Genomic DNA, 23,256 nt, shown 5'->3' on the forward strand with positions numbered 1-23,256 from the left:
AAGAAAAACCCCACTGTACAGAGATCCAGCCTCATCCACAATTCCAAGCTGGAGCTGCCTGATCAGACACCCAGCACCATATTTCACTCATGGCTTGCTCTGTCCTCACTATCCAATGACCCCCCACCCTTAGAGGAAAGTAGTGTTTCTCAGATAAAGCCATCATTCACCAAACACCAGTATCTTAGTAACTATGCCCTGCCCACACCTCTTTTGTCTTCTCCTACCATCTCACAGTCCTTTGTTATATCAGAAAGGGCCAGCTACAGCAGAATGAGAAAATCTATCACAGGAGTTGCAAGCAGGTGCCCAATAAAGAATTTTTAAAAAGCAACATTGTAAAAAATAAAAATAAAGCCCAACAACCCACAGAAACTTAACTCGGGGGAAGGATTCCCACAACATACAGAGTATGGGGTGAGATTACTTTCTGGGTTCCAGGTGTATACTAAGGATGCATTAAACAACTTATCAAAGAAGAAAAGGGAAAGGGAAAAGGAAAAGGGATTCTATTGTTCACAGGTATGGACAACTTTAATACCTGCTTTTCTGAACTTCTGCATATTCACACAAAAATCCACCCACATTTGACCAAGAGGAAATCTACTAGTACTTAGCACCCAAGCTTACTAGTTTTTTTCAGAAAACCAAAATGACATCTAAGAGCTTCTAGGATCCAAAGACATATTTTGTCTGATGAGGTGTTCTGCGAATCATGGAAGCTTGCACCAACTTTAACCTACAAAGTCAAGTCCATAAAAAGCATCAACACACTAATGTCATTTATCTTGATTACCACAAATTATACCCTACATATAAAACTCTAAGTTCATTAAGCTCCCCATAGGCTTAGGAGAAAACTGGAAAGCTATTGCAGTAGTATTTTCTGGCTTGAGAGCCCTCAGCACTGTCAGGCATGGGGTTCAGAGCTCTACAATTTTTAGAACCCATGCCAGCAAAGTGTCTTGGTCTAATCAACTTATTTTTGCAAGCAATGACCTCTTTTCACTGACAGAGGAAATCCTAATAAAGTACTGCTCTCTCCTAGGTTTCAGAGGCAATCCAAACAGATGTGCCCTCTGCGTTCTTTGATCAGAGTTGTAAAGGGCTTTCCCCCATCACTTGGGCCTCTCTCATAAGTTGGAGGTAGAATTCAGAGGCTGCTGTGGGAAAATTCAGAGAGATGCCGGCTGGCCATAGAATGGCTCTTGTCTGCAAGTACACCAGAAAACGGCAGGAGGAACAGATGAAGAGATCTGCCTGCACTGCTCTGCATTTTGCCCCCCTCTGACATCCATCCTTTCCATTTGCTCAGAGCCTCTGCCACCCAGCTCTGCCAGTCTACCAGCAAAGGGACCCCACTTTTAGCAAAACAGCACACACATTCGCCTCCCAATGCTGCAGAGTGGTCACACTAATCATTCCATAAATAAGTCATATACTAGCTGGAAGAGACACTTCTTGTCAGCAGCTGTGGGACCCATTCCAGCCTCAGAAAGCCTTCATGAAGAAATGATTTGCCATTAACCCCAAACCTGAACTCCATGATTAAAAGCTTGCAGGGGCTGCAGTGACAGGCCACAGGACTCTTTGTAAATAATTACTGCTGGGATGATCTTTCCCCCAAAGACACAGAGGAGGATTCCACCTCGCAAAGTCAACTTATCCATCCATTACAAGCGGGGAAAAGGTGTAGCACTCAGTAGGTCATGGTGTACACACGTCAAGCCAAAAAACCCCACACCTCCTGGCCAAGATGACTGCTGCATATTATTTTGTGCAGCCTTTCAGGCACCGGAAAGGACGTACTCATAACATAACATACTCATAGTAGGAGCTCCTGAAAAGACCTTGCAACAAATGTAAGACTCTCCCTAGTAAATAGCTCAATCTATAGTATAAGGAAGGTGTCTTTTCTCCTCAGAGGTTGGAAGAGGGGTCATGATGAAAACAGACCCTATTCCTGCTCTGAAGTAACTGCTGACTGGTGTGAACTGGGACTGCATTGTGACAGCCAGCACCTCTTGCACTCAGCATGCACATTACAGCATCTAGATATCTCCTTGCTAACCTGACACTGCTTGTTCCATCTGAATCCTGCAATTTGGCTCACTGGATGAAACCCTAACCCTGGATTTTGCAGATTTAGATTCATGTTCCACTACTGCCCTGGCCTCTCTCCCTCCTCCTTTTTCTTCCATACACACACACTGTCTCAGTTACCTATCTGTAAAATGGGAATGGCAACAACCGCCTCAGAGGGCTTTTGTTTTAGCAAGCACAGCAAGAACTGTAAAGGTCTAAGCACTTTTTAATACACAATGCATACAGTGAAGTTGCATAGTTAGGGGCAGAAACTAAAAACTAAGATCTGACATGGCAGATCATTAACCTCGAATACAGAGTATGGGTTTACTGGAGAAGAAATTAGCTTGAAACCACCTGGGTCCAGTGGCAACAAGCTGCTTGTTTATCCCCGTTCTGGACCACAAGAGACACTCATCTACTGTTGCACTTTGCACACAGAGCAGAAGGAAGGGCTAGTGTTCAAAGCAAAGGAACAATGGGAGGAGATGCTTCCTCTTGCCTTTTTACCAGCACTGCAGGCTCACATGAAAGAGCAGGAAGCATCTCATTTCCAACACCTTTATCCAAAAGAGCAGCACTAGGAGTTTGCAGCCACAAGGCAGCCAAAGTGCAAGCCTGCTCCCTGCCCAGAAGCCCTTCTGGTCTCTCAGCACTGGGATACGCACACATGCACACTTGTTCTATGGAGGATATGTCTTTCCCTTTTTTAAAACGCAGAGTCAAATTACATCAAGGAGGAAAAAAGAGGAGGGGCAGAATACAGCCACCACTGCGGCTGTTTAGCTTCATCTATGAAATCTGCTGAAAGCTCCAAGGGAGGGATGTTAAACTTGGGGGCACTGTCAGGTCAGCTCAGCCTCAAAATGCAGGTTGTGTGAAAGGGGGGGTGGGCAAGCTATTCTGAAGCTAAGCATCTGTGGGAGGCCCTTGTGATCTTTTTATAGCTCAGCAGAGGAAATTTTAAAGGAGCTCTCTGCAATATTTTCAGAGGGATGGGGGTGGCGGGACAGGACTATCACTGCAAGAGGCACATGCATATTCCTGCTGGCCCCCAAATCCTGACACAGACTCTGCTCAAATGCCTTGCCAATCTTCAAAATGCTTTTCCCTGGCAAGTGCCAATGTCCTCTCCCTAGAAGGGAGACAAAGGTTAAATACTCAGGTGCACATGGCTAAATCTAGGGATGCAACAGAATCAGGTGGTGGAGTGGACTGCAATGCTCAACTTGTTTAGGTGTTATTCTCGTTGTGTGATTAACACTCAAAATGAGAGCCTATGGGTATTTGGCAGGCTTCCTCTTTGCAGATATGCAGTGGGGTCAGCGAATGGGTCCCTGCTGTCTCCTTGTACAATGTGAATCATGGGGAGCAATAAAACCTGAATAGGGCTGCTATATTTCCCACAGATAGGGGATATGGTTTTTGAAAACCCACACGTGTAAAAGTTCTATGCAAAACAGAAGACTTGGGTTACAATCCTAACCCTACTTAACTATGAGTAAGCCCTGTTGAATTCAATAAGTCTTACTTCTAAGTAGACATAGCTAGATTACACTGCAATACATCAATAATCCCATCCCTTTGCCTGGAGTGCTGGCCTTTATTGACATAATATTTTTAATGTAAAGGAGCATTCAAAAATGGAAGAACCCCTTTGCACTTTAAAGTGGTGCAGTCCACTTCACCACCTCATTTTGCCGCATATAATATCACAAGAGCCAATATTCTTCATCCTCATAACAGTTTCCCTGAAATTTCAAAGGTTTTAAAATGTCCTAGTAAAATGATGGGTGCATCCCCATGGAGGCGAGTCTGACATATTCATTATGCAGCTTTTGGAAAATACTCTTTACCCTGACTTGACCCCTGAGATGTATATTTTTAGGAAGCTGTTTTATATTGTTTTAATTTTTTTTTAATTGTTCCAACCCACCTTGGATCCTTTGGGTAAAGGCATGTAAATAATTATACAGCTGATAAACACAAACATGTATGTACCCCTTAGAAAAATAATTTAGCAAGACTATCCCTTCCCATCTGCATATTTCAAGATCATTTTCTAATTAAAATAAAAAACTTTCTGCTTCTATGAACACTGTATTCCCCTCTCCTCTAACACAGCCAACATCTGCTAAATGTTAAAATATATTAACTGCCTCCCTGCCAGCAGCATGGCTCTCTCCACCCTGATGAAGGCTTCCCCTTCTTCATTATATTTGCATGGTTTCTTGATACCCAAAGCAGGAGCGATGCTAAAACCACTGAGGCAGCAAGCTGAAAGTCACTCCAAAAATGTTACATCTGTGCAAAAGCAAATTGGTTGAGAATATTGCCTGTGTAGACTCTGAAAAACTTTAGCTGGATCAATAACACATGCCTCAGTAGAAGAGTTTCTGCTCCAAAATAAGGCATCCATTTAATATTGGCTTCTAAACAGCTTTAATACCTGAAATACATAAAGCTGTATATATTCAAAAGAACTGCAACCAAGTTCTGGAGGCTGAGATGGGAGTGTGGACACAGTCTTAAAGCCTTTGCAAGTCTTCCTGTGCTCCCCTTTTAAATCTCCAGTTTCACAAAGCCTCATGAGGAATTTTGACAGCTGGGCTAATACGCCCACTTGGCATCCATGTGAGAGCATAATGATGTCCTGTGATTGACAGATGGGTATCCTGCCCCCCCCCCGTCAGATCACCTGACAAATTTGGTCTATAAGACCATCGCTGATAAAGGCCCAGCCCATGGAGCCAAAAAAGTGTTCCACCTCTGCTGTAGTCACTTCTGACTGGAAGTTTCAGAGCAAAACTGCTATTTGTACTTACCCTCATCTTCTTCTGGAGATTTCCCTTTGGATCCTTCACCACCGCTGCCATTGCGATGAGAACCAGAGGTAGAAAAATAGTCAGTGCCACCTGTCAACAGATTTACAGTCAGAGTTCTGAGCATCTCAGCTTGTAATAAACAAGGTTAAAATTTCTCAAACTTTCCTATACAATTTGTTGATAATGTCTGTTGAATTAGATCTCAAAGTCATTTGTTAATTGTCAACTCTGCTAAGAACCCAGCTTCACAGAATTTCTCCCTGCTTTACCTGGAAGCATTCATTCCTTCAGACAAGATGAAGCACAATGAGAGATGGGAAGAAGGGTCTCTCCCTGAGGCTCTTTCTCTCCCTCAGCTGTTTCCATTCCAGCTCACCATTATTAGAACTATCATGTAACTCTTTGTTTTCTGCCTGTTTGGTTATTTTCCTCTTTCCCTCCCATCCCCTCTTCCTTTCATGTTGTGTCTTTCAGATTATCGGTTTTCAGACAGACTGTCCTGTTTTTATTGATCTTATATAAAGCTGGTTTAGAAGCTTTTTCAGCTAAAGTGTGGGGTGAAATACTTCTAATAAATAATCAAGGCTTCTGTGGACTTAGAACAATAAATCTTTCAGGGGTGGGATTGAACTTGTGACATGCAGCAGCTAGGGGGAAAAAGAGAAAAATAAAGTAATGACAGGATACAGCAACCAAGGGAAAGTTTGCATCTTGTAGGCCAGTTCTCCTCAAAATGTAAACCAGCAGCATGGACAAGAAAGTGATATCTAAGGAACTAATAAAATTTGTTGATGGCTGATCTCAGGGCAACAACCAAAAATTGGAAAACTGCTGAACTGTTGACATTGAATACTTGGCACATTAAACTGTGGCAAAGAGCCATGGCAGAAAAACTGATTTCCCAACTTAAATTAGCTAAGGCAAAGCTCAAAATATTTGATTTTTATATAGCGTGGCATGATTTTATCTCCTATACAAATTCAGCAACATTTATCCTAAGCCTTTCCTCAGATTATGGAAAAGTATAAACTGTAATAGTATGATGAAGCATACAAAAAGCTCCAAGTTGCAAACAGATCTTACATTTATGTTCACCTACATGTAAAGAGGGAAAATGTGTTATATACATTGCCTTGTTAGCAATTTCAAAATGTTTGTTTTTTATTTTGGAAATATTTTTTTTAAAAGGGAGTATCAGGAAAGCCTGGTGGGGGGAACAATGTCTGAGCCTAGCCTGAGGCACAACTCTTTGGGGTGAGTCTGGTCACACCTCGGTGGGACCCAAGAAAAGCCCATCCCTTAGCTGCCTAATGTGATTTCGCATGTAACCCTCACACTTTGGAAAAAGCGATTCATTTGTCCAATGTATTCAGAGCTCAACATTTGCATTTCAATGGCTTCAGACTTGGCTTCTGTTTGTGCACCCAGCTTTGAGTAATTGAGGAAGCGATACACTTAAGACTGCAAGAAAATTGGGGGTGGGGAAGAAATAGAACAATGGCCAACATGTTGGTCACTGCCATGGCAGGAATAAGTTCCAGTAAAGGCACCATTGTTGTCAAGCTTTCTTTACTCACCCAGAAATTTCCAGAGTCGGAAGGGGATAAACTGACTTTTTGCTACTGACCGAAAAAGTCTTCCAGGTGTGGGGGAAAGCACTTGAGACAGAAGGCTCTGAGGAGGAAACAACAGAACAGTGCAAGCGTTACAGGGAATTATGGATAGATACCAGGGAATGAAGTTATGGATGGAGACTTCAAAAAGATGGAGGGGCTTTCTAGGGGTGGAAGGGCTTTCTAGGGGTGGAGCTTGACGGACTTTTTGACAGGCCAGCAGGCCACACTAGGAGTGGTTAGCACAAAAGCAGGGTTTACCAATTCCTCCTCCTGAGAATATCTTGTGTATATATTAGAATGCCCAATACCAGACTAAATGCAAAATAACTACCTTACAATCCTGCATAGGAATAATTACATTTACAAGAGATGTTGTAAGAATCAGTGACAAAACGCATGTGACATGGCTCTGTCCTCTCAAGCCTAGTTCCTAGACATGGTGGTAAGCCTGAGTGAGGGCTATCACTTATGGCTGTAGGCAAGGAGCTGCATAGTTGAATGTACCTCCAGAAGGTGGATGGTGAGCACAATAGGGCTTTTCCCGCTGTGAGACCTGCAAACTATTGATTGCCACCAACTCTGCTATCTTTTTGGAGTCAAGGATTTTTGGAATCTTTTTAATTGCTCATGCCCTTGAGATATTATGTTTAATATATATTATTATTATTATTATTATTATTATTATTATTATTATTATTATTTGATTGCTCCTGACACTCTTGCTTCATCTATATGATTGCATTTTTTAAATGGTTAAACTTTGATTCTGGAGGAGATTAATTTATGAACAGTCAGAGACAAGCGCTCTAAACAAAGATGCAAGAAGCCAATCCCTCAACCTACAAAACTGGCACGTCAGGGAAAAGCTTACGTAAAAATGATTCCCCCTGATAAGCCAATTTTCTGGGTGCAGAGACTTTTTTGGTATTATTATTTATTTTGTGCATGAACATGCACTGCCTTAGGTTCCATGACAGAAGGTAGGTGGGATATAAATGTAAATGAATAAAGCCTTATCATTTCCTATCCCATCCTTCCCACACACCGAGCGTTTTATCCTCTCAATAACCCTGTGAAGTAGGTTAGGCTGCAAGAGAGTGAATGGCCTAACGTCACCCATTGCAACTCAGGGCTGATAGACCATTTGAACCCAAGTCCGAAAGGAACACTCTCCGCTTTCTCGGTACAGTACTGTACAACCCACACCCTACTTTTTACCAAGGCAGGGGTTATAATCCTATACACGCTTACTTGGGAATAAGTCCCACTGAGCTTGATAAGTCTTTCTCTTGGACAGATGTGCAAAGGATTGCACTCTCATTTGCTGGTTGTGCAGCTGCAGAAAGTTCTATGGAAACGGGGGGTGATTAATAGAAAAAACCCTCATGACTGTCACCACCAGGAGCTGGCAGGTTTAGCGGTTACAGGCCGGGAGGGGGGCTTTCCTCCCGGGTGATGAGGCAGTTTTAAGAGACCTCGGTGCCTCACCGCCTCAGCCTTACCTGAAGGCCGTCGCCACCGCTCTCTGTGCAGATCCTGGGCCAGCCGCTCTGCAGAGCCCGGAGCTCGGCCGCCGGGAAAGCCCGCGGCGCCAGTCGTAGAGCGCGGCGGCAGCTCCTCCGGAGCAGCAACAGCAAGGAGACCGCCCCGGTCATGGTCCAGGCACCGAGCTGTTCAGCTCCCCAGTGCGGACGGTGAGATCCAGGCGGGGGCCTGGCGAGAAAGCCGAGCGGAGGCTGGAAAGGAGGCGGCTTCCGCCATCTTAAAAGCTGGCAGCCGCTCAGCGTAGCCCGCTCTCAAGATGGCCGCGCCTTGCTGTTCTCACCTAATGGGAAATTCGGCTGGAGGGAAACGCGGGGCCCAGACTTCGCCCACGCTCGGCCCAGAAATATGCACTCTTTTAAGTGCGGCCGCCTCCCCTCAGACACACTTTTCAAAACTTGCATTTCTTCTTTTTGACCCGGGGGGGGGGGAGAGAGGAGCTAGGGAGATATCTGGACATCGCTGTTTCGCTCGTCATTATTACTGTTTTTTAAGACTTAACATTAAATTCCAGTCATCTGAGGATGGGAATAAAACTGAAGGGACAAAATCGTACATTATTTCTGCAAGCTGTTCCCCTACTGCATCTTTGACAGTTTAGGACTCTGTAACGCTTTCAGCTCAATAAGCGTGAAGTTGTTTTTCAGCTATATTTGTGAAAGGAAGGTGGTTTCAGCTGCCTATTTGTGGAACTAGGGTAGCAGCAGCATTTCCCCAGTGACTTGAACTTGACACCGCACTGATGAAATATACACAAACCGATTAAGCTGCTGTACTTGGATTTAAATAGATTTCTGACTACACACTATATCCTTCTATATCACCGCCTTTTAGAAATTTGCTGCTGCACACATTACAGATAGCTATGTGAAGGCGAGTAACTACTCCATCAGCCAGGCACTGCTTTCTAATCCTGAAGCTAGGCTGAAAGGTAGCTTTCTAGAGGCCATGGTTTGTACATTCAGATCAAAAGTGTGTGGCCAAGCAGAGAACCAGATTTCAAAACCTTGCTTTATTTTCTTGGACACAATAACTGCTATTCACAAGCTTTGCTTTAATGATGCATCATATTTACTTTGTCATCATAATTACATTGACATGCATGTATAGTTTTATGCACACACTGTCAGACGTTTAAAAGTGCACAATAGATAATGGATCATAAAGTATGAAGAAAATGAAAAATTATAATAGTTTTAGAAAAACAAACAACATTAAGAGAGTACATTGGTGTTTTTTTAAATACAGGAAGTGGGAAGGTTCAGCATCATAGAAGACATATATTAATTCTGGTTCCCACACTGGGCGTAGTATGTTTTAAATTTGCATGTAGGGCACATGTGGGCTATTAAAAGGGTGTTAGCTTAATTCAGAGGCTCCTATTGAACCTGCACACAAAACACACACACACACATACACCTTCGATCCCTCCAGGGCCCCCAAAACAAATGAGGAAAAAGCAAGGGATTAAATTTGGAATTTTTTTATTAAAAAAAGCTGGGTAAGCAGGAGACATTTCTTAAGAGTTGAGCAACAGAACAAGGCTGTTGATAGAGTTATAAGATCACTCATGTCACCTTCAAGTTAATGGTATGCTTCCGTGTACAAATTTAAAACCATTAAATTTGCTTGAAGAACAGGTCTGCAGTGCTGTGAGGCTTTCACAATTTCACTGGCAGAAAGCTGTCAGACTCTTCTTCCCTAAACAAGTTATTTTCTGTAGGGATAACATAGCAACAATCACTCCCAAACAACAATAGTCTTGCAAAACTCTCACTTCTCCCACTGAAGTATCTCAGTGACCATATTTGTCACAGACACACCCAGGATGTTAACTGGCTTCCTCCGGGATGTGTCTGGGTAAACTTTCAAATCAAACTAGGAGTCTGTTACTAAATAACCTTTTTGTATCATATTAGAAGTCAGTATTACTGGCTTAACTGACCAACAGCTTCATTAATAGACATGAAATTCAAGTGGCTACAATTAAACTCTGGTAGCCAGAAAAAATCTGCATCCCTACATTGGGATGTGATTTGCTGAAATGTGAGACATTAAATATGGGAGCACAATAAAACCATTAAGTTGGGGAACAGAATGGATGTGCATTGGGTGGGGACAAGGGGAGGTGAGTGTTGCCTCACATGTTAAGAGTTATGGAAAATATAGTGTATTTTGCATTCACACTTTTTTTTCCATAAGTAAATTTTACTGGTTTTGCTGGAAGTTATTTTCAAGTGAGCATCCTTAATATTACAGGGTTATTTTAGTTTCCATGTTATGCTTTAGTTATAACTGGTATGACAGAAGTGCCTTTTCATTGACTAATGCTAGGGGTCCAACAATGGGGGTGGATGGCAAGTTACTTGACTGGAGGTGAGTTGAAAAATATGACTCTTCTGCCTCCACCACAAATATCTAGTACTAGAAGGTATGAAGTTCAACAGACAAATACTTTTTTGCATACACAGCACATCTATCTAGAGAAACAGGAATTTTTTCAAATAATAATTTTGTTAGTCAACAAGTGGTCTAAACCACTGAGCCTCTTGGGCTTGCCGATTGGAAGGTCGGCGGTTCGAATCCCTGCGACGGGGTGAGCTCCCGTTGCTCGGTCCCAGCTCCTGCCAACCTAGCAGTTCAAAAGCACGTCAAAGTGCAAGTAGATAAATAGGTATCGCTCTGGCGGGAAGGTAAACGGCATTTCCGTGCACTGCTCTGGTTTCACCAGAAGCGGCTTAGTCATGCTGGCCACATGACCCGGAAAAACTGTCTGTGGACAAATGTTGGCTCCCTTGGCCAGTAAAACAAGATGAACGCCACAACCCCAGAGTCATTTGCTACTGGACTTAATTGTCAGGGGCCCTTTACCTTTACCTTTAATGAACTGCAGTATTCACAATCACAACACTTTTTGTGTGTGGTGCTTAAATCAAGTTTTGGATGTCCAGGTAGCCCCAAATAACATTGAACATTGGCATATGTGAAGCATTCTAAAGCAATTGAGATAAAACCCTAAGCAAAACAGGGCACAATTATCCCAGGTTCCTCATAATGCCTTCTACCTTGTCCTGACTTAATACTCATGAGATGTTAGAGGCCTATCTGTTAGAGGCTTGACAGCCATATGTCAGGAGTACTCTGATGGTGTTTCCTGCTTGGCAGGGGGTTGGACTTGATGGCCCTTGTGGCCTCTTCCAACTCTATGATTCTATGATTCTATCTTTTGGCTCCAGAACAAAGCTTAATAGCAACGGTTCCAAATTAATATAGCTGGAGATGTACTACATGGATTACATAATTGCAAGCATTAGCATCCACTATTTGAACATGTGAAATGCAACCTTGAAAAAAGGTGACTTAATTCAATGCCATTTGAATGGTAATAAGGTTTCTTTTGGGAACATATCCAGTATTCAGATAACACAGATATAGACTGATCCAGGCTGGCATTACTGGGATATTCTCCAGCTATGACATCATTGGAAGATATTGGTGGGGAAAGGGCACTGTTTTGAAAGTGATTTTACTGCTGCTGGACGGAGTTGGTCATGATAATAATTTAACTGCAACAGTTGTGTGAACCATTTCACAGGTGAAGCTATAAATATAAGCCATATTGTAAATATAAGAGAATACAGATTGATTATTAAAGTTAAATTCTAAAGACTTGTCTTCTTATGGGGCCACTTTAATCTACTTATATTTTATGACAGAGGCACTATGGACAGTTAATGGGCTTCAAATCTGAAGCAGATCATTAAGAGTGAGGCAGGTGCCAGTTTCTACAGCTATACCTAATTATGCTTTTTTTTCCTTTGTAAAAGGTACACATTGTATAGGATGAGATGCAACCAGGCAAAAAGGAAGCTACCGTTTGACAATAAATGTAACCCTTACTCATGCCAGTGCCTGAGCTTCATGTTTAATTCCATGGCACTGCCACTCATGCAATGTAAGGTCTCAGAGATTATAGACAGCAGACAAGTCAGAATAAGCACTTGTAAGTCTGCTGCACCCAAACCAACCAAGGTACATAATTTGGTGGCATAAGAATAGCGATTGAAATAGGAGACCATCACACGATCAATGCCTCCTGCTTAGAAAATAGACACCAAGATGCTTACCTAGCCACAGGAGCCTGTTTGCCTCTATCAATAACACAGTCAACTACATTGTGCTTTACGTTGTGCAACTAGAGCTACAAGTGACAAAGGTTGCAATCTTATACAATTACCTGTGAGCAAGTTCCATTGAACTCAACAGATCTTACTACTGAGGAGACCTGTATATTATTACAGTGTAACAGATGGACAATTAAAAGCAGAAGGGGGAACCCACTTCCCCACAGAATCCTATTCACGAACTCTCAGCCAGGTTCACTATCAATATACACTAGTTAGTAAATAAACTAAAGTCAGTTTGGCAGAACTTAATTCCCATACATTAATACTCCTCTGTGCTCTGGTCCATGGGGTCACAAAGAGTCGGACACAATTAAACAACAATGAGTCACACAGTGAATGAATCTGTGACATCAGAGTAAAGTGACTTATTGGAATAACAAGATGACTTCCAGTTAAATTTTTAATAAAAGCCTTTTGTTGCTGACAGCAACTAAAGAAGATTTAACAGAAAACTGTTTTTTAAAGTTTACAATATTTATTTGGCAATAAGTCAAAACTAAACCAACACGGACACAGGTGGCGCTGTGGTCTAAACCACTGAGCCTAGGGCTTGCTGATCAGAAGGTCGGTGGTTCAAATCCCTGCGACGGGGTGAGCTCCCATTGTTTGGTCCAAGCTCCTGCCCACCTAGCAGTTTGAAAGCATGTAAAAGTGCAAGTAGATAAATAGGTGCCGCGCCGGTGGGAAGGTAAACCGCGTTTCCGTGTGCTGCTCTGGTTCGCCAGAAGTGGCTTAGTCATGCTGGCCACACGACCCAGAAGCTGTCTGTGGACAAATGCCGGCTCCCTCAGCCTATAGAGCAAGATGAGCACCGCAACCCCAGAGTCATCTGTGACTGGACCTAACAGTCAGGGGTACCTTTACCTTTACCCTTACCTTTAAATCAACATAATTTATTTCCAAGTAGAAATGGATAGGATTGGGCTGCATGTCAATGTTGTAAAGGTGTTAGATAGTCTGCTTCTAAAGAATGCCAGGTCTACTCTGTTTTCTCTCATGTTTTATAAATATCTCACATTGCTATAAAGAAGGCAAAGTTTTAAGTGGAAAGCTGTTTTATCTTAGGACATCAGTTCATTGTGAGGAAAAATACATATCCAGCCACTTCCCTTGTTCATTCCCTCTCCCATATGCAGCTACCTACTTTTAAAACCGAAAACTCACACTAAAATGTTACAAAACTCACACTAAAATGTTAAATTAGCACAATAAAGCTAGGAAGATTGTAGTATCATTTATTATTTCTGCTAGGAATGTTTAGCATCTTAAATACATTTAAACTTTACATAAAATTATCAGACTACTGCATTTCACAACCATTTGGCCTCACTGTTTACATTTTGTATTATCTACTGATAATCTATGTAGATTGGTTAACTGGAGGTAGCACTTAATGCATGGGATGAAGTGGGGTTAGGGTTGCAAGTAAGGCTCATTGAATTAAATAGTACTTCTAAGTGGGGTGTTAGGGGAGGGGTAGTACTTTTGCAGGAGGACATGTCTTGCTTCCTCTGGGGTAGTTTGTCAACCTTGCACTCAGCTGACACCTATGGCTCCTAGAAATGGTCAGCATAAAACAGCGGACATGCCTCAGGAAATGGCTTAATAGAAAATATAAAGACTTTATTGTCACTGTACCACTTGTTTACAGTGAGATTAACCGAACCTCCCTCCCCCCAATCTCTCAGTCCTTGTTACATTCTGGCTACCTAAACTATGTGTGAGTAGCGGATTGGTCTCAAACCCTCAGTCTTTCAGGATAAATTTGGGAGAATAAAAGGCTAAAGATTAAACCTACACAATTCCGGAGTAGAGTCCCAAAAACAGTTGGATGGCTCCTTGTACACTTCTGGCAACTAATGCAGCCAAACTAGTACCAAACGTATTGCTCTGCTTTCCTTTGGACCACATTGGCGAGGCTGAAATGGGGGTTTTGTCTTCTGGGCAGCCCAGGACCTCTATACACACTGCCCAGGCTTGCACCCTGAATAAGTCACTTTGGTGCTGCTAACGCAGTGGGTTGATTTCACACCCGGAGGCACACTCCATTGTCTCTTGAGACAGACAGATGCCAACAACTTCTGAGTAGACATAGCTAACCAGATTGTAAGTCTGCATAGTTTTCACCACAATAAATCTGTTTATCTTAAAGATGCCTCAAGACTCTTTTATATAGTAATGAATTCCACATGCACTCATCCTTGAACAAGAAAGATCCACCCTCGTGAGGATTTAATTTTAACTTATAGGAACCTTTAAATTCTTCCACAGAGTATAAAATCAAGAACTGCTAGATGGCCTTCTTTAATAAAAGGTCTCTGCTGCCTCATGGGAGGCTTAAAGTTTCACTCTATTTACTGCAAGATCTCTGACCCAGAAGAAACATTAATGCAGAATTATTACTGCCAAATATATTTAGGGAGAAAAAAAAGAAGAAGAAAAAGAGAAGCTGCCTATTAAGACGTGGCAATAAAAAGAATAATATAACTTGCATCTAGGGGTTGGCCAGGTTTGCACCTGCCAAGCCAAGGGCACAGGTCCTGTAGGGGTGCAAAAACCATATCCCTCCACTCAGGCATGGTGTGGCTAGAGCCCACCAGTCCTTCTGCACATTTTGTGGACCATTCCTCCACTGCTCTGGGCTGCCAGGCAAGGTGCACAAGCTTCTCTGGGTGCCTTGGAGGAATTCAGTTGCTGGTGTGGGGGGACGAGGGGGCACCAATACAGGGCACAAGGGACCCTAGGTATGCCTCTGCTTGCATACAACATTGCAGAGACTAACAATGCGACTCTTTGGGAATAATGTGTCATTTTTCCTTTGAGAGTTTGTATGATATGGCATATAGAGAGAGAAACATAGGGACAAAACTCATAGCAGGGAAAGCCACAGAAAGCTTAATAGTGAAGTTCAGGTATTTCCATTACTCTAGTGTCCCATAGTAGGTCACCTGTGAGGGGAAAAGGGGCCTCATTTCCTCTACCAGTAGCAATATACAAGTTTGTCAAAAGAAGTTAGAAAATTTTAGTCAAAGCAAGTAAGTGACATGCTATTTCTCTATCACTGCTTCTATTAGCTTAATTCAAACCTGAAATGCAGTGTGGGCAAGCCTGGAAGTGCTAGTTACTCTCCCCCCCCCCCCCATTCATACTATTGCTTAGATTTCTGAAAAGTTTCCAATGACTCAATGGTGTACAAACACAGCTCTCTACCAATGTCACAAGCTAAATAAGACAAAAAGTAGCCAGCAATCAGAATCAGTCAGATGAAACACTAGTAGCTTTAGTTTAGCTTTTCACTGTTTAGATTCTACACTGTTAGTAGCAATACAATCCTGCTTAACAATTGCTTTTTGTGAGCATCTTAAAGGTTACAATTAAAGGCAACAATACATTGTTATACTATGTATTGTTTTGTGCTGTATTCTCTGTTTTATTGAATTTGTATGTAGCCACTTTACTGCATTTTTTAAAACAAAGAAACAAACAAGGTTACAATTCCATGCATGTTTAGGTGGCAGTAAACCCCACTGAACTCAAATGGCATTTACTCCTAAGCAAGCATGCATAGACTGGCCCAAAAGAGATTTAGCTACAATAGTGTTGGACTTTACTTTTGGTGGATGAGAAGGGAAAGCAAGACAGAACATCCTATAGATTGTTTTCGGTACTGTCAAAATATATTTGATTTTGAGGGTTTGGGGAAATGATGAAACCACCCCACCAAGCCCACGCAGATTTATTCGCAACCTAGCAGAGACACAGCAAAGTGGACGACAGCTATATTTAAATGAGAAGAGAAAAGATGAGAAGAAAGGAAAGGGAGGCCTTGATTAGCTCGGAGAAAAGGCTTTCGCCCGGACTAGGCCCGACTTCTAGCGATTAGGCCCTGAATGGGTTACCCATAGCAACCGCAGCTCAGAAGAAGTAGGGAGGGGAAAGGGGGGGAGGGGAAAGAACTTTCAAACACGTGACGTCCATCACGCGCTTGTCATCAACGACGCGCTAATCCGTTTGCCCAATCCCAAGATTTGCTTTCCCCCCTCCCATCGAGTCCCTCCTCATTGCGCCCGCGCGCTCCGGGGAAAAGCAACGTTCCTTTAATCGCGTCGCACGCGCGCTCGCGTCACTCCGGTGTCTGCGGCTGCTCCTCCTCCCTGCTCACCCCTCCTCCCTCTCTTACGTCCCACCCTATATCGTTGCTGTGCCGGCAGCCAATGAGACGGAGTGTCTCATTGGGCCAATGGGGAAGCTCAGCTCTGGTGGCGAGAGCAACAGCGGCGGTGGCCGTGGAGGCTGGGGCTGTGTGTGTGGGAAGGGAGGAAACGGCGCTGGCTGGGCGAGAGAGCGAGCGAACGAGGCAGGCACCGCGGCGGACGAGGAAGGCACCGCTGGCGAATCGGCGCTCGGGACAGCGAGGAGGCAGCGAGAGCCGCCGGGAAGGCGGGTGGGCCATGGAGCGGGCGAGCCGGAGGAGGCGACGCCGGCACTCGTAAAGGCCCGCTGCCCCCTGGGCGAGCGAGCGAGCGAGGCAGGCGGGCGGCCGGGCGAGAGGCCTCGCGCACTCGCCCTCACGGGCCTCGGGCCTCAGCGGCGCACAGGCAAGGGAGAGAGGCGGCGGCGGCGCAGGGAACCACGCGCTCCGGGTAAGGAAGGCTCCGCACCTCAGTGAGGGCTCTCGGCGGGGGCGAAGGGCCTGCCCGGCTTGGCGGCGCGAAGTCCACGGAGGCCCCGCGCGGGGTAGAAGCGGGTGTTGAAAAGGTGCCGAATGACGGGGGTGCGGGCGGGGCGAAGGAGTGCTAGGATGGTGCCTGACCCGGGTTTGCGGAGCGACATACGTTGCATGCGTGAGGGGCGCTCTGGAGGGAGCTGCTGCCGCCACCCCCGAGAAACTGATGAGGCCTACGGTGAAAACGAGGGTGAAAGGGTAATACTGGCCACGTGTGTGTATTTGTGTGTGTCGAGGGCGGGGGGAGGGTTGGAAGGGTATTTAGTCAAAACGAAGTGGTGGGGTTTTGCGAGGGATTAAAAAGAAAAAGAGAGTCCTATCTGTATATGAGGAAAGGGCGTTGAGATTACATTGTAGGGCACGTTGGTACGTTCTCTTCTATTTTGGTGAGAAGGAACATTTTGTTTTATTTCCATAAGCATTTGTGGTAAATGTGGTGGCCAAAGAGCATTGGGGTGTGTGGGATTTTAAAGCCCTTCAATCTCATCCTCTGGTAGATGCACAAGTGTCTTCCCACATTTCTAATTGCCTCTTTGGGGTGCAGGTTCTAATCTGTATTAGTGGCTGTAGGTACAGATCTGTTGTACAGGTTGAGGTAACTACAGGACTGTGTTGTATGTCACAAAAAGTGAAAGGAAGTGGGCAGAATGTGTTGGTGTTCATGAAGAAGCTGATGAGCTGGTGTGTGTGTGTGTGTAGTAATGGTACGTGGAAAGGAAGGTTGAGGGTTGCTAAAGACAGACAAGGGTTGAGTCTCTAGAGTTTGACTGGGATGTGATGGGTATGGGAGATTGGGCACACAGCAGAAATGTGGAGATGGAGTATATTGCATAGATGCTTTGTAGTTGGAAACCAGCTGCTGAAACAGGGAGGTGTGGAGCGCTGGTGCTGCAGAGGCAGATGGTGCAGGATTGAGTGGGGGTGGGGATGGGGTGAGGTCAGAGTCTGGTAAAACTCACAGCAGAAAGGAGTGGAAGTTATGGAGTTGAAAGGCCAGGGTACTAGCAAAATGTCTAGGAGGAGGGATGTTATTTGTTGGAATAGATTCAGTGAAGATTACGCTTGCTATGGTAATTTCCTTTTCCCATTTCATCATCTTTCAGTCTGTGTTACCTCTGTGTATATGTGTGAAAGAAGAGCTCTTCTGCCTTTTGTTTCTTTTTCTTAGTTTCTTCTGTGGATTGTCTTCCTTTCTCTTAAAACAAGAAATAAAAAGCAGCTGCATGTCTCCAAACAGAATTTAGGATCCCTCTCACTCCTCCTGTCTCTTAAGAAAGAGGATTGATTACATGTTTAGAAAGGCAAATTGTACGCCCCCCCCTTCTCCAAGAAGCTTGGATGAGCTGAGCCCTCCAATGCCCTCTGCCCTTTTCCCAGAGAAAGCAGCTGTCTTGTGAGGGATGTGTGCGTGTGGATTGAAAATCAGTCTGTTCATTGAGACACAAGGGCTGGTGTGTTCAGATCGGCTCCTGCTCATTAAAGTTGTGGCTCTGTTTTGATATTCAGTTGCAGGAAGGAACTTGTCCCCTCCCCCTCAGTTTGTACACAGATCTCTCTTGTCACCAGGAACCTGGCCTTATAGATTAAGAGTGAGCAGATCAGTCACTGTCTTTTAAAGCCAAATGCATCTCAGGGGATAATTCTAAAAACTGAATGGGGGACAAAATAGCTAAGGCAAAGAATGTAGTAAAATTAGGTAACATATTTTTTTGTTTGAACACTTTGTAGTTTTAATTCACAGATGATCAACTGTAATGGACGATGGTAATTTTGCTTCTTAGTTTTTCCAGCTCACAGTATTTCTGTTATTTTTTTCAACATGGCCATTCCATTATCAGTTCCATTTCCTGGGTAAAACACCCTCAGAAAACAAACAGAGGTGTTGCTTTCAGAATGGATTTTAAGCTTTTTTGCAGACGTTTCTTCTAGTTAAGAAGGGAGCTTAAATCTGTGATTTTTAAAAAAATGACTCCCAGAGTTGTAGTGAAAGGGAATTCCCAGAGTAAAATGTCAATATCTGAGGCACTTTTAATGGGCAACAGTGGGTATCAGTAGACGGCATGGTATAGGGAGTTAGAGTGCTGAACTCAGATCTTAGGAAGCAGGGTTCAAATCCCCACTTAGCCATGAAGCTCATAGGGTGATATTGGGCCAGTCATTATCTGTCAGACCAACCGACCTCATAGAGTTGTTGTTGTGAGGATGAAATGGATAGGGGGAGAAGTGTGTACGCCACTTTGAGCTCCTTGGAGAAAATGTGGGATATAAATATAAAAATCAAAACAGTAGTTGAAAAATAAGTGAATTATTTGAACTGAGAAGTTTGTATATTGTGTGCTAGATAGAAAAGGAGCCTAAAATGTGTTTTGTTTTGTAGTCAGAAAGTATGCATCTCTCTCTCTCTCTCTCTCTCTCTCTCTCTCTCTCTCTCTCTCTCCCCAAGTCTACTGGAATTGGATTTCCACATACAGATATGTTGTTTAACCTTAGGAATATCACAGAGGTAGAGTTACCTGGTAACAAGGATAGAATCATACAGGCAGCCTCCATAGTTCACACATGGTTTTCTCATGCTTCTCTTTGCCCTTTTATAATTAACTGCCTAAGCTGGTTGAACAGGACAAGTTATTGAGGATGTTCTTGAGACTCCTGTCAGTCTAACATTAAAGCACCAGTAGCTCTTCAAGACTGGAAGTGTGGATGAGAGTGTTTCATGTGCGGTTGCCATAGATGGGCAGCATAATGGTTCCCGTATGCACAGCTCTGGTCTCATAGCAGAGGCAGATAAATCTGGTCTGCATTTGAAGACACAATTCTTTTTCACCAGAGAGAAGACTTATGTTAGTAACACACTGCAAGTGATAACATGGCCTGTCCTTCTCCCCCACACAAATGTGTACAATACAAAATAATGATTTGGTGGATCATGCAGCAAATGTTATTGCCCTCTGCTCAAGTACTATATACAAGGAATTGATAAGGCTAGCCTGTGCACATCTAGGCCTTCTCCCAAGATTGAACTGGGTAATAAATTTTACATCAGTTTGGGCAAGGCAAGGACAATGTGCTAGTTAACTGTTTCAGGCTAGGAGGGGACGAATTGTCTTATAGGAAAGCTTTAGAAGAGCCGCAGCTCTGTCCCCATGGTATTTTGCATATATCTGGTTGCATGAATTACTTGAAAGCATTGTTACAATTTGTTCAATATTGCGTCCTTTATAGTTAGTGCAATTTGATTATATTCCACTGTTCTAATATTGAGATCATATAGGTCCTTGAAGAATATTTGGTTCACAAGCATAGGCTTCTTTTTCATTCCGCTGTTATACTACTCTGAGTATTGTCTGGCTTTATTTATGCTATATCAATTAGGGAAATCTTTTAACGAAATAAAAACCTTCAATTCTTGCTTTACATTTAGCTTAAGGTAAAATGAAAATATAATATTTTTATTTTCTTGAAAATACTTACCTTATCAAGATATAACAATAATACAAGCTTTAAAAATTAATGAAATATTAAGTACTTTATTTTTTGCTGTTCAAATAATAGAATGAGTATGTTGTTTTAAGCTTCTCTCCTCTGCTTTGATATTGTTTCAGGCTTCTGTTGAGCTAAGCAGGCAGATCCTATGCTAGTTTGAGTGGTTAGTTGAGCTGTGCTTAGTCAAGCTGTACTGTAAAAGCAGTATTTCTTTTTTTCACTAAACCAAAATTTATATAACTTCTGTTTGTTTGATCCATATAATTCTAATGTAGTTCATGCAAATAAGGTGCAAATATTTCAGAGATTGGCTTTGAGTTTGCTCATTTCCTGTTCTAAGTGTGGTTTGTAAACATTGGGTTAAAATATGATATTTTTGGTGCTGTTATAGGTAAACATACTGATTTTTAGCAATAGGATTCTTAAGTGGGAAAGGCAGCAGTGAGAGGAAACATATCAAGAAGCAATTGCATGTGTTAATGTTCAGAATACAGGGATGTATATGGTATGAGTGGTTATAGTTACTGAGCTGGGAGTGAAATCGAAACGCCTGCATTGTTCTTTTATTTATACTTTACATCTGCAAAATAGAATGCCTATTCTCTTGGTTTTTTTAAATTCATTTTTTGTGGGAGAGATTTTCTGTACTTCAGTGAATCATAAATGTCTTTAGGATTTTGGTAAGCCTTGCTGTTGGTGGAGACACTGATGACAGGAAGGATATTTTCCTAAATGGAATGATATTTGTAAATGTCTGTTTTCTAGAATTCTTTGTAGATTTAAATTTAATGAATCAGGAGTATTTGCAAAGTGTGTTAGAATGTTCTGAATATTGCAGCACTTTTTTAGTAATTACTTCAAGGGCAACCTTTTCTATGCATCCATATATACACACACAGGTGGCAGCCATTTTGAGTGGGAGTTCCATTCCTGGCCCCTGCGTGTGCGTTGGCAGAGCACACATAACCCTGTTCCACCCCCATTCTGCCCTATTCCAGGTCCAAAAGGACCCACGTGCTGGTAGTTGTGTGTCGATTGGGCACGCACAAAATGGTCACTGCCTATAGTAGTCAAATGTACTGATCCTTTAATCTGACTTATACTTTGCTGCTAGACTGTATGCGGGACAGTACTTGATTCAGCTTTTGGGAAAAGTATGTTTTGAATCCCAGATGGCATCATTTTCCTTATGATTCTTAGTGTTGGGTTTTAAAGGCATTCCCTCTTGTTTCCATATGAAGTCCAATAAGCCAAGTTAAATAAATCAGTTTGAATCAATGGGAAGAGTGGGGTCATTTATAGTGTTAGAGATGCACAGGATACTACAGGATACTACAGGAAAGAAGGATAGGCAAGGCAGGAATACATTGTAATGGAGAGAAGCAGAAAGCTGTAGAAACGTAAGTGACTTGCTGATTGCTTAGTCATTGTAAGTGACTAAGGTGAATGTGGAATTGTGTGCTAATTAATAAGCAATTGGAGACCCATGCATCATATCTGCCCTCCTATGTGTGTTGCCTGGTTCCCTAGATGGTGAAAGAGGTTTGGAAAACATGATGTGAGTGACGAGAACTTGGAAGACATCACTTTAAGGATTGTGGGATGAAGGTTATTTATTTTTATTAGATTTATATCCTGCATTTCCTCCTAAGGGATCTCAGGGCAATAGGGGCATCCCCTTACTTCTCAGAGTGGCTGTCCAGGAAAATTGGTTGCTTGCTTAATATGGATGGAGTGGTCAGAGTTCCAGTGCTGCGATGGAACTCAATAAAAGTCTGTTGACAAACTGGGTTTATTCCTCAGAGTACATGGGTGATGAGCAGCAGTGAGTGTGGTTTGCTTTGACAATTGATTAAATATAACATTAACATTTATTGTTAAATACTTCAGAATTATTATGTATTTGTAAAGTAACCTAAGGTCCCAGCCACAAATACTAACTTCAGAATAAATGTCAAAATTGATTTGCAGTTGAATTTGAGTATATGTTTAGAAATTTGACCTTTAATTGATTTTATTCTCAAAGTCAGAAGTATTTACATTCACTGTTGCCAACTCACTGTGGCTAGTGTTGGCATGCTGTCTACCAAGCAAATGGTGCAGTCTGACATACTGTAAATGTTTAGTTGGAAGTCAGTCCTAGGGTTTCTCCCTAATAGGTGTGCGTGGGATTGCATCTCTCTGGATCTGATGAGTTTGCTTGAGGGTAAATGGAAAGTGTCCAACACAAAGTATCTTAAGATCTACTTTGCAGTGAGCTGTTAAAGATGGATTCAGTAAGTTTCCCTTCAATAGAGCTGCTTTCTTAGTTGTCCTGTGTGTATTAATTTTCTCCGGATGAGTTACAAATGAAAAGGATCGCCTCATAAATAATGGTGGTTTTTTGTTGTATTAATGTAGATACTTCACACATATAATCACGTGTTTTAATTCTGCATGTAGTTGTCCCAGAGGTAGGCAAAGAGTAACAAATATTTCCCAGAGTGGAAAAAAGGTGTTCCAGAAGCTTGTTTTGTCAGTTCGTCATTCTCCATTTTTTGGTTGTGCTTTCAAATAAATTTACAACTTTGTAAATATGCTGATGGGGCTTGCTCTCTTAGAGGATAACACTGAAACTCAAATAGCCAGGCCAGACCTGACCACCTATCCTTTTTATAAATCTATGGGACATGATATCCAGGTCTCTTCTTTTCTGAAGCTTTTGTTGTGATCTTTGGTTAAACAAACCTAATCATTGTTCAAAAACTGAAAGGCTTACATTGCATATCTTACATGACACCTTGATTATATTT

General features: G+C 42.7%; 2 protein-coding genes across 4 annotated transcripts in view; one reads left to right on the forward strand and one right to left on the reverse strand.

The window, feature by feature from the left end:
- Positions 1–8,956, reverse strand: part of SPG7 (SPG7 matrix AAA peptidase subunit, paraplegin) — a 33,310-nt gene extending 24,354 nt beyond the window's left edge. The window contains exons 1-3 of the mRNA XM_083751227.1: positions 8,029–8,956; positions 6,488–6,584; positions 4,911–5,000 (exon numbers count right to left, since the gene is read on the reverse strand). Coding sequence (XP_083607353.1) covers positions 4,911–5,000; positions 6,488–6,584; positions 8,029–8,181 — 340 coding nt within the window. The 5' untranslated portion in view covers positions 8,182–8,956. The remainder of the gene's footprint in view (positions 1–4,910; positions 5,001–6,487; positions 6,585–8,028) is intronic.
- Positions 8,957–16,337: 7,381 nt separating this feature from the next.
- ANKRD11 (ankyrin repeat domain containing 11) overlaps positions 16,338–23,256 on the forward strand; it is a 185,666-nt gene continuing 178,747 nt past the window's right edge. For 2 of the 3 annotated variants that reach the window (XM_083754498.1, XM_083754501.1), the window contains exon 1: positions 16,482–16,898. The gene's annotated coding sequence lies outside the window, so the exon portion shown is untranslated. Of the gene's footprint in view, positions 16,899–23,256 lie in introns of all 3 variants that reach the window. The other variant, XM_083754500.1, reaches the window with a different exon arrangement.

This window comes from Podarcis gaigeae (genome assembly GCF_964106915.1).
Source record: "Podarcis gaigeae genome assembly, chromosome: 8".
Lineage (NCBI taxonomy): Eukaryota > Metazoa > Chordata > Lepidosauria > Squamata > Lacertidae > Podarcis > Podarcis gaigeae.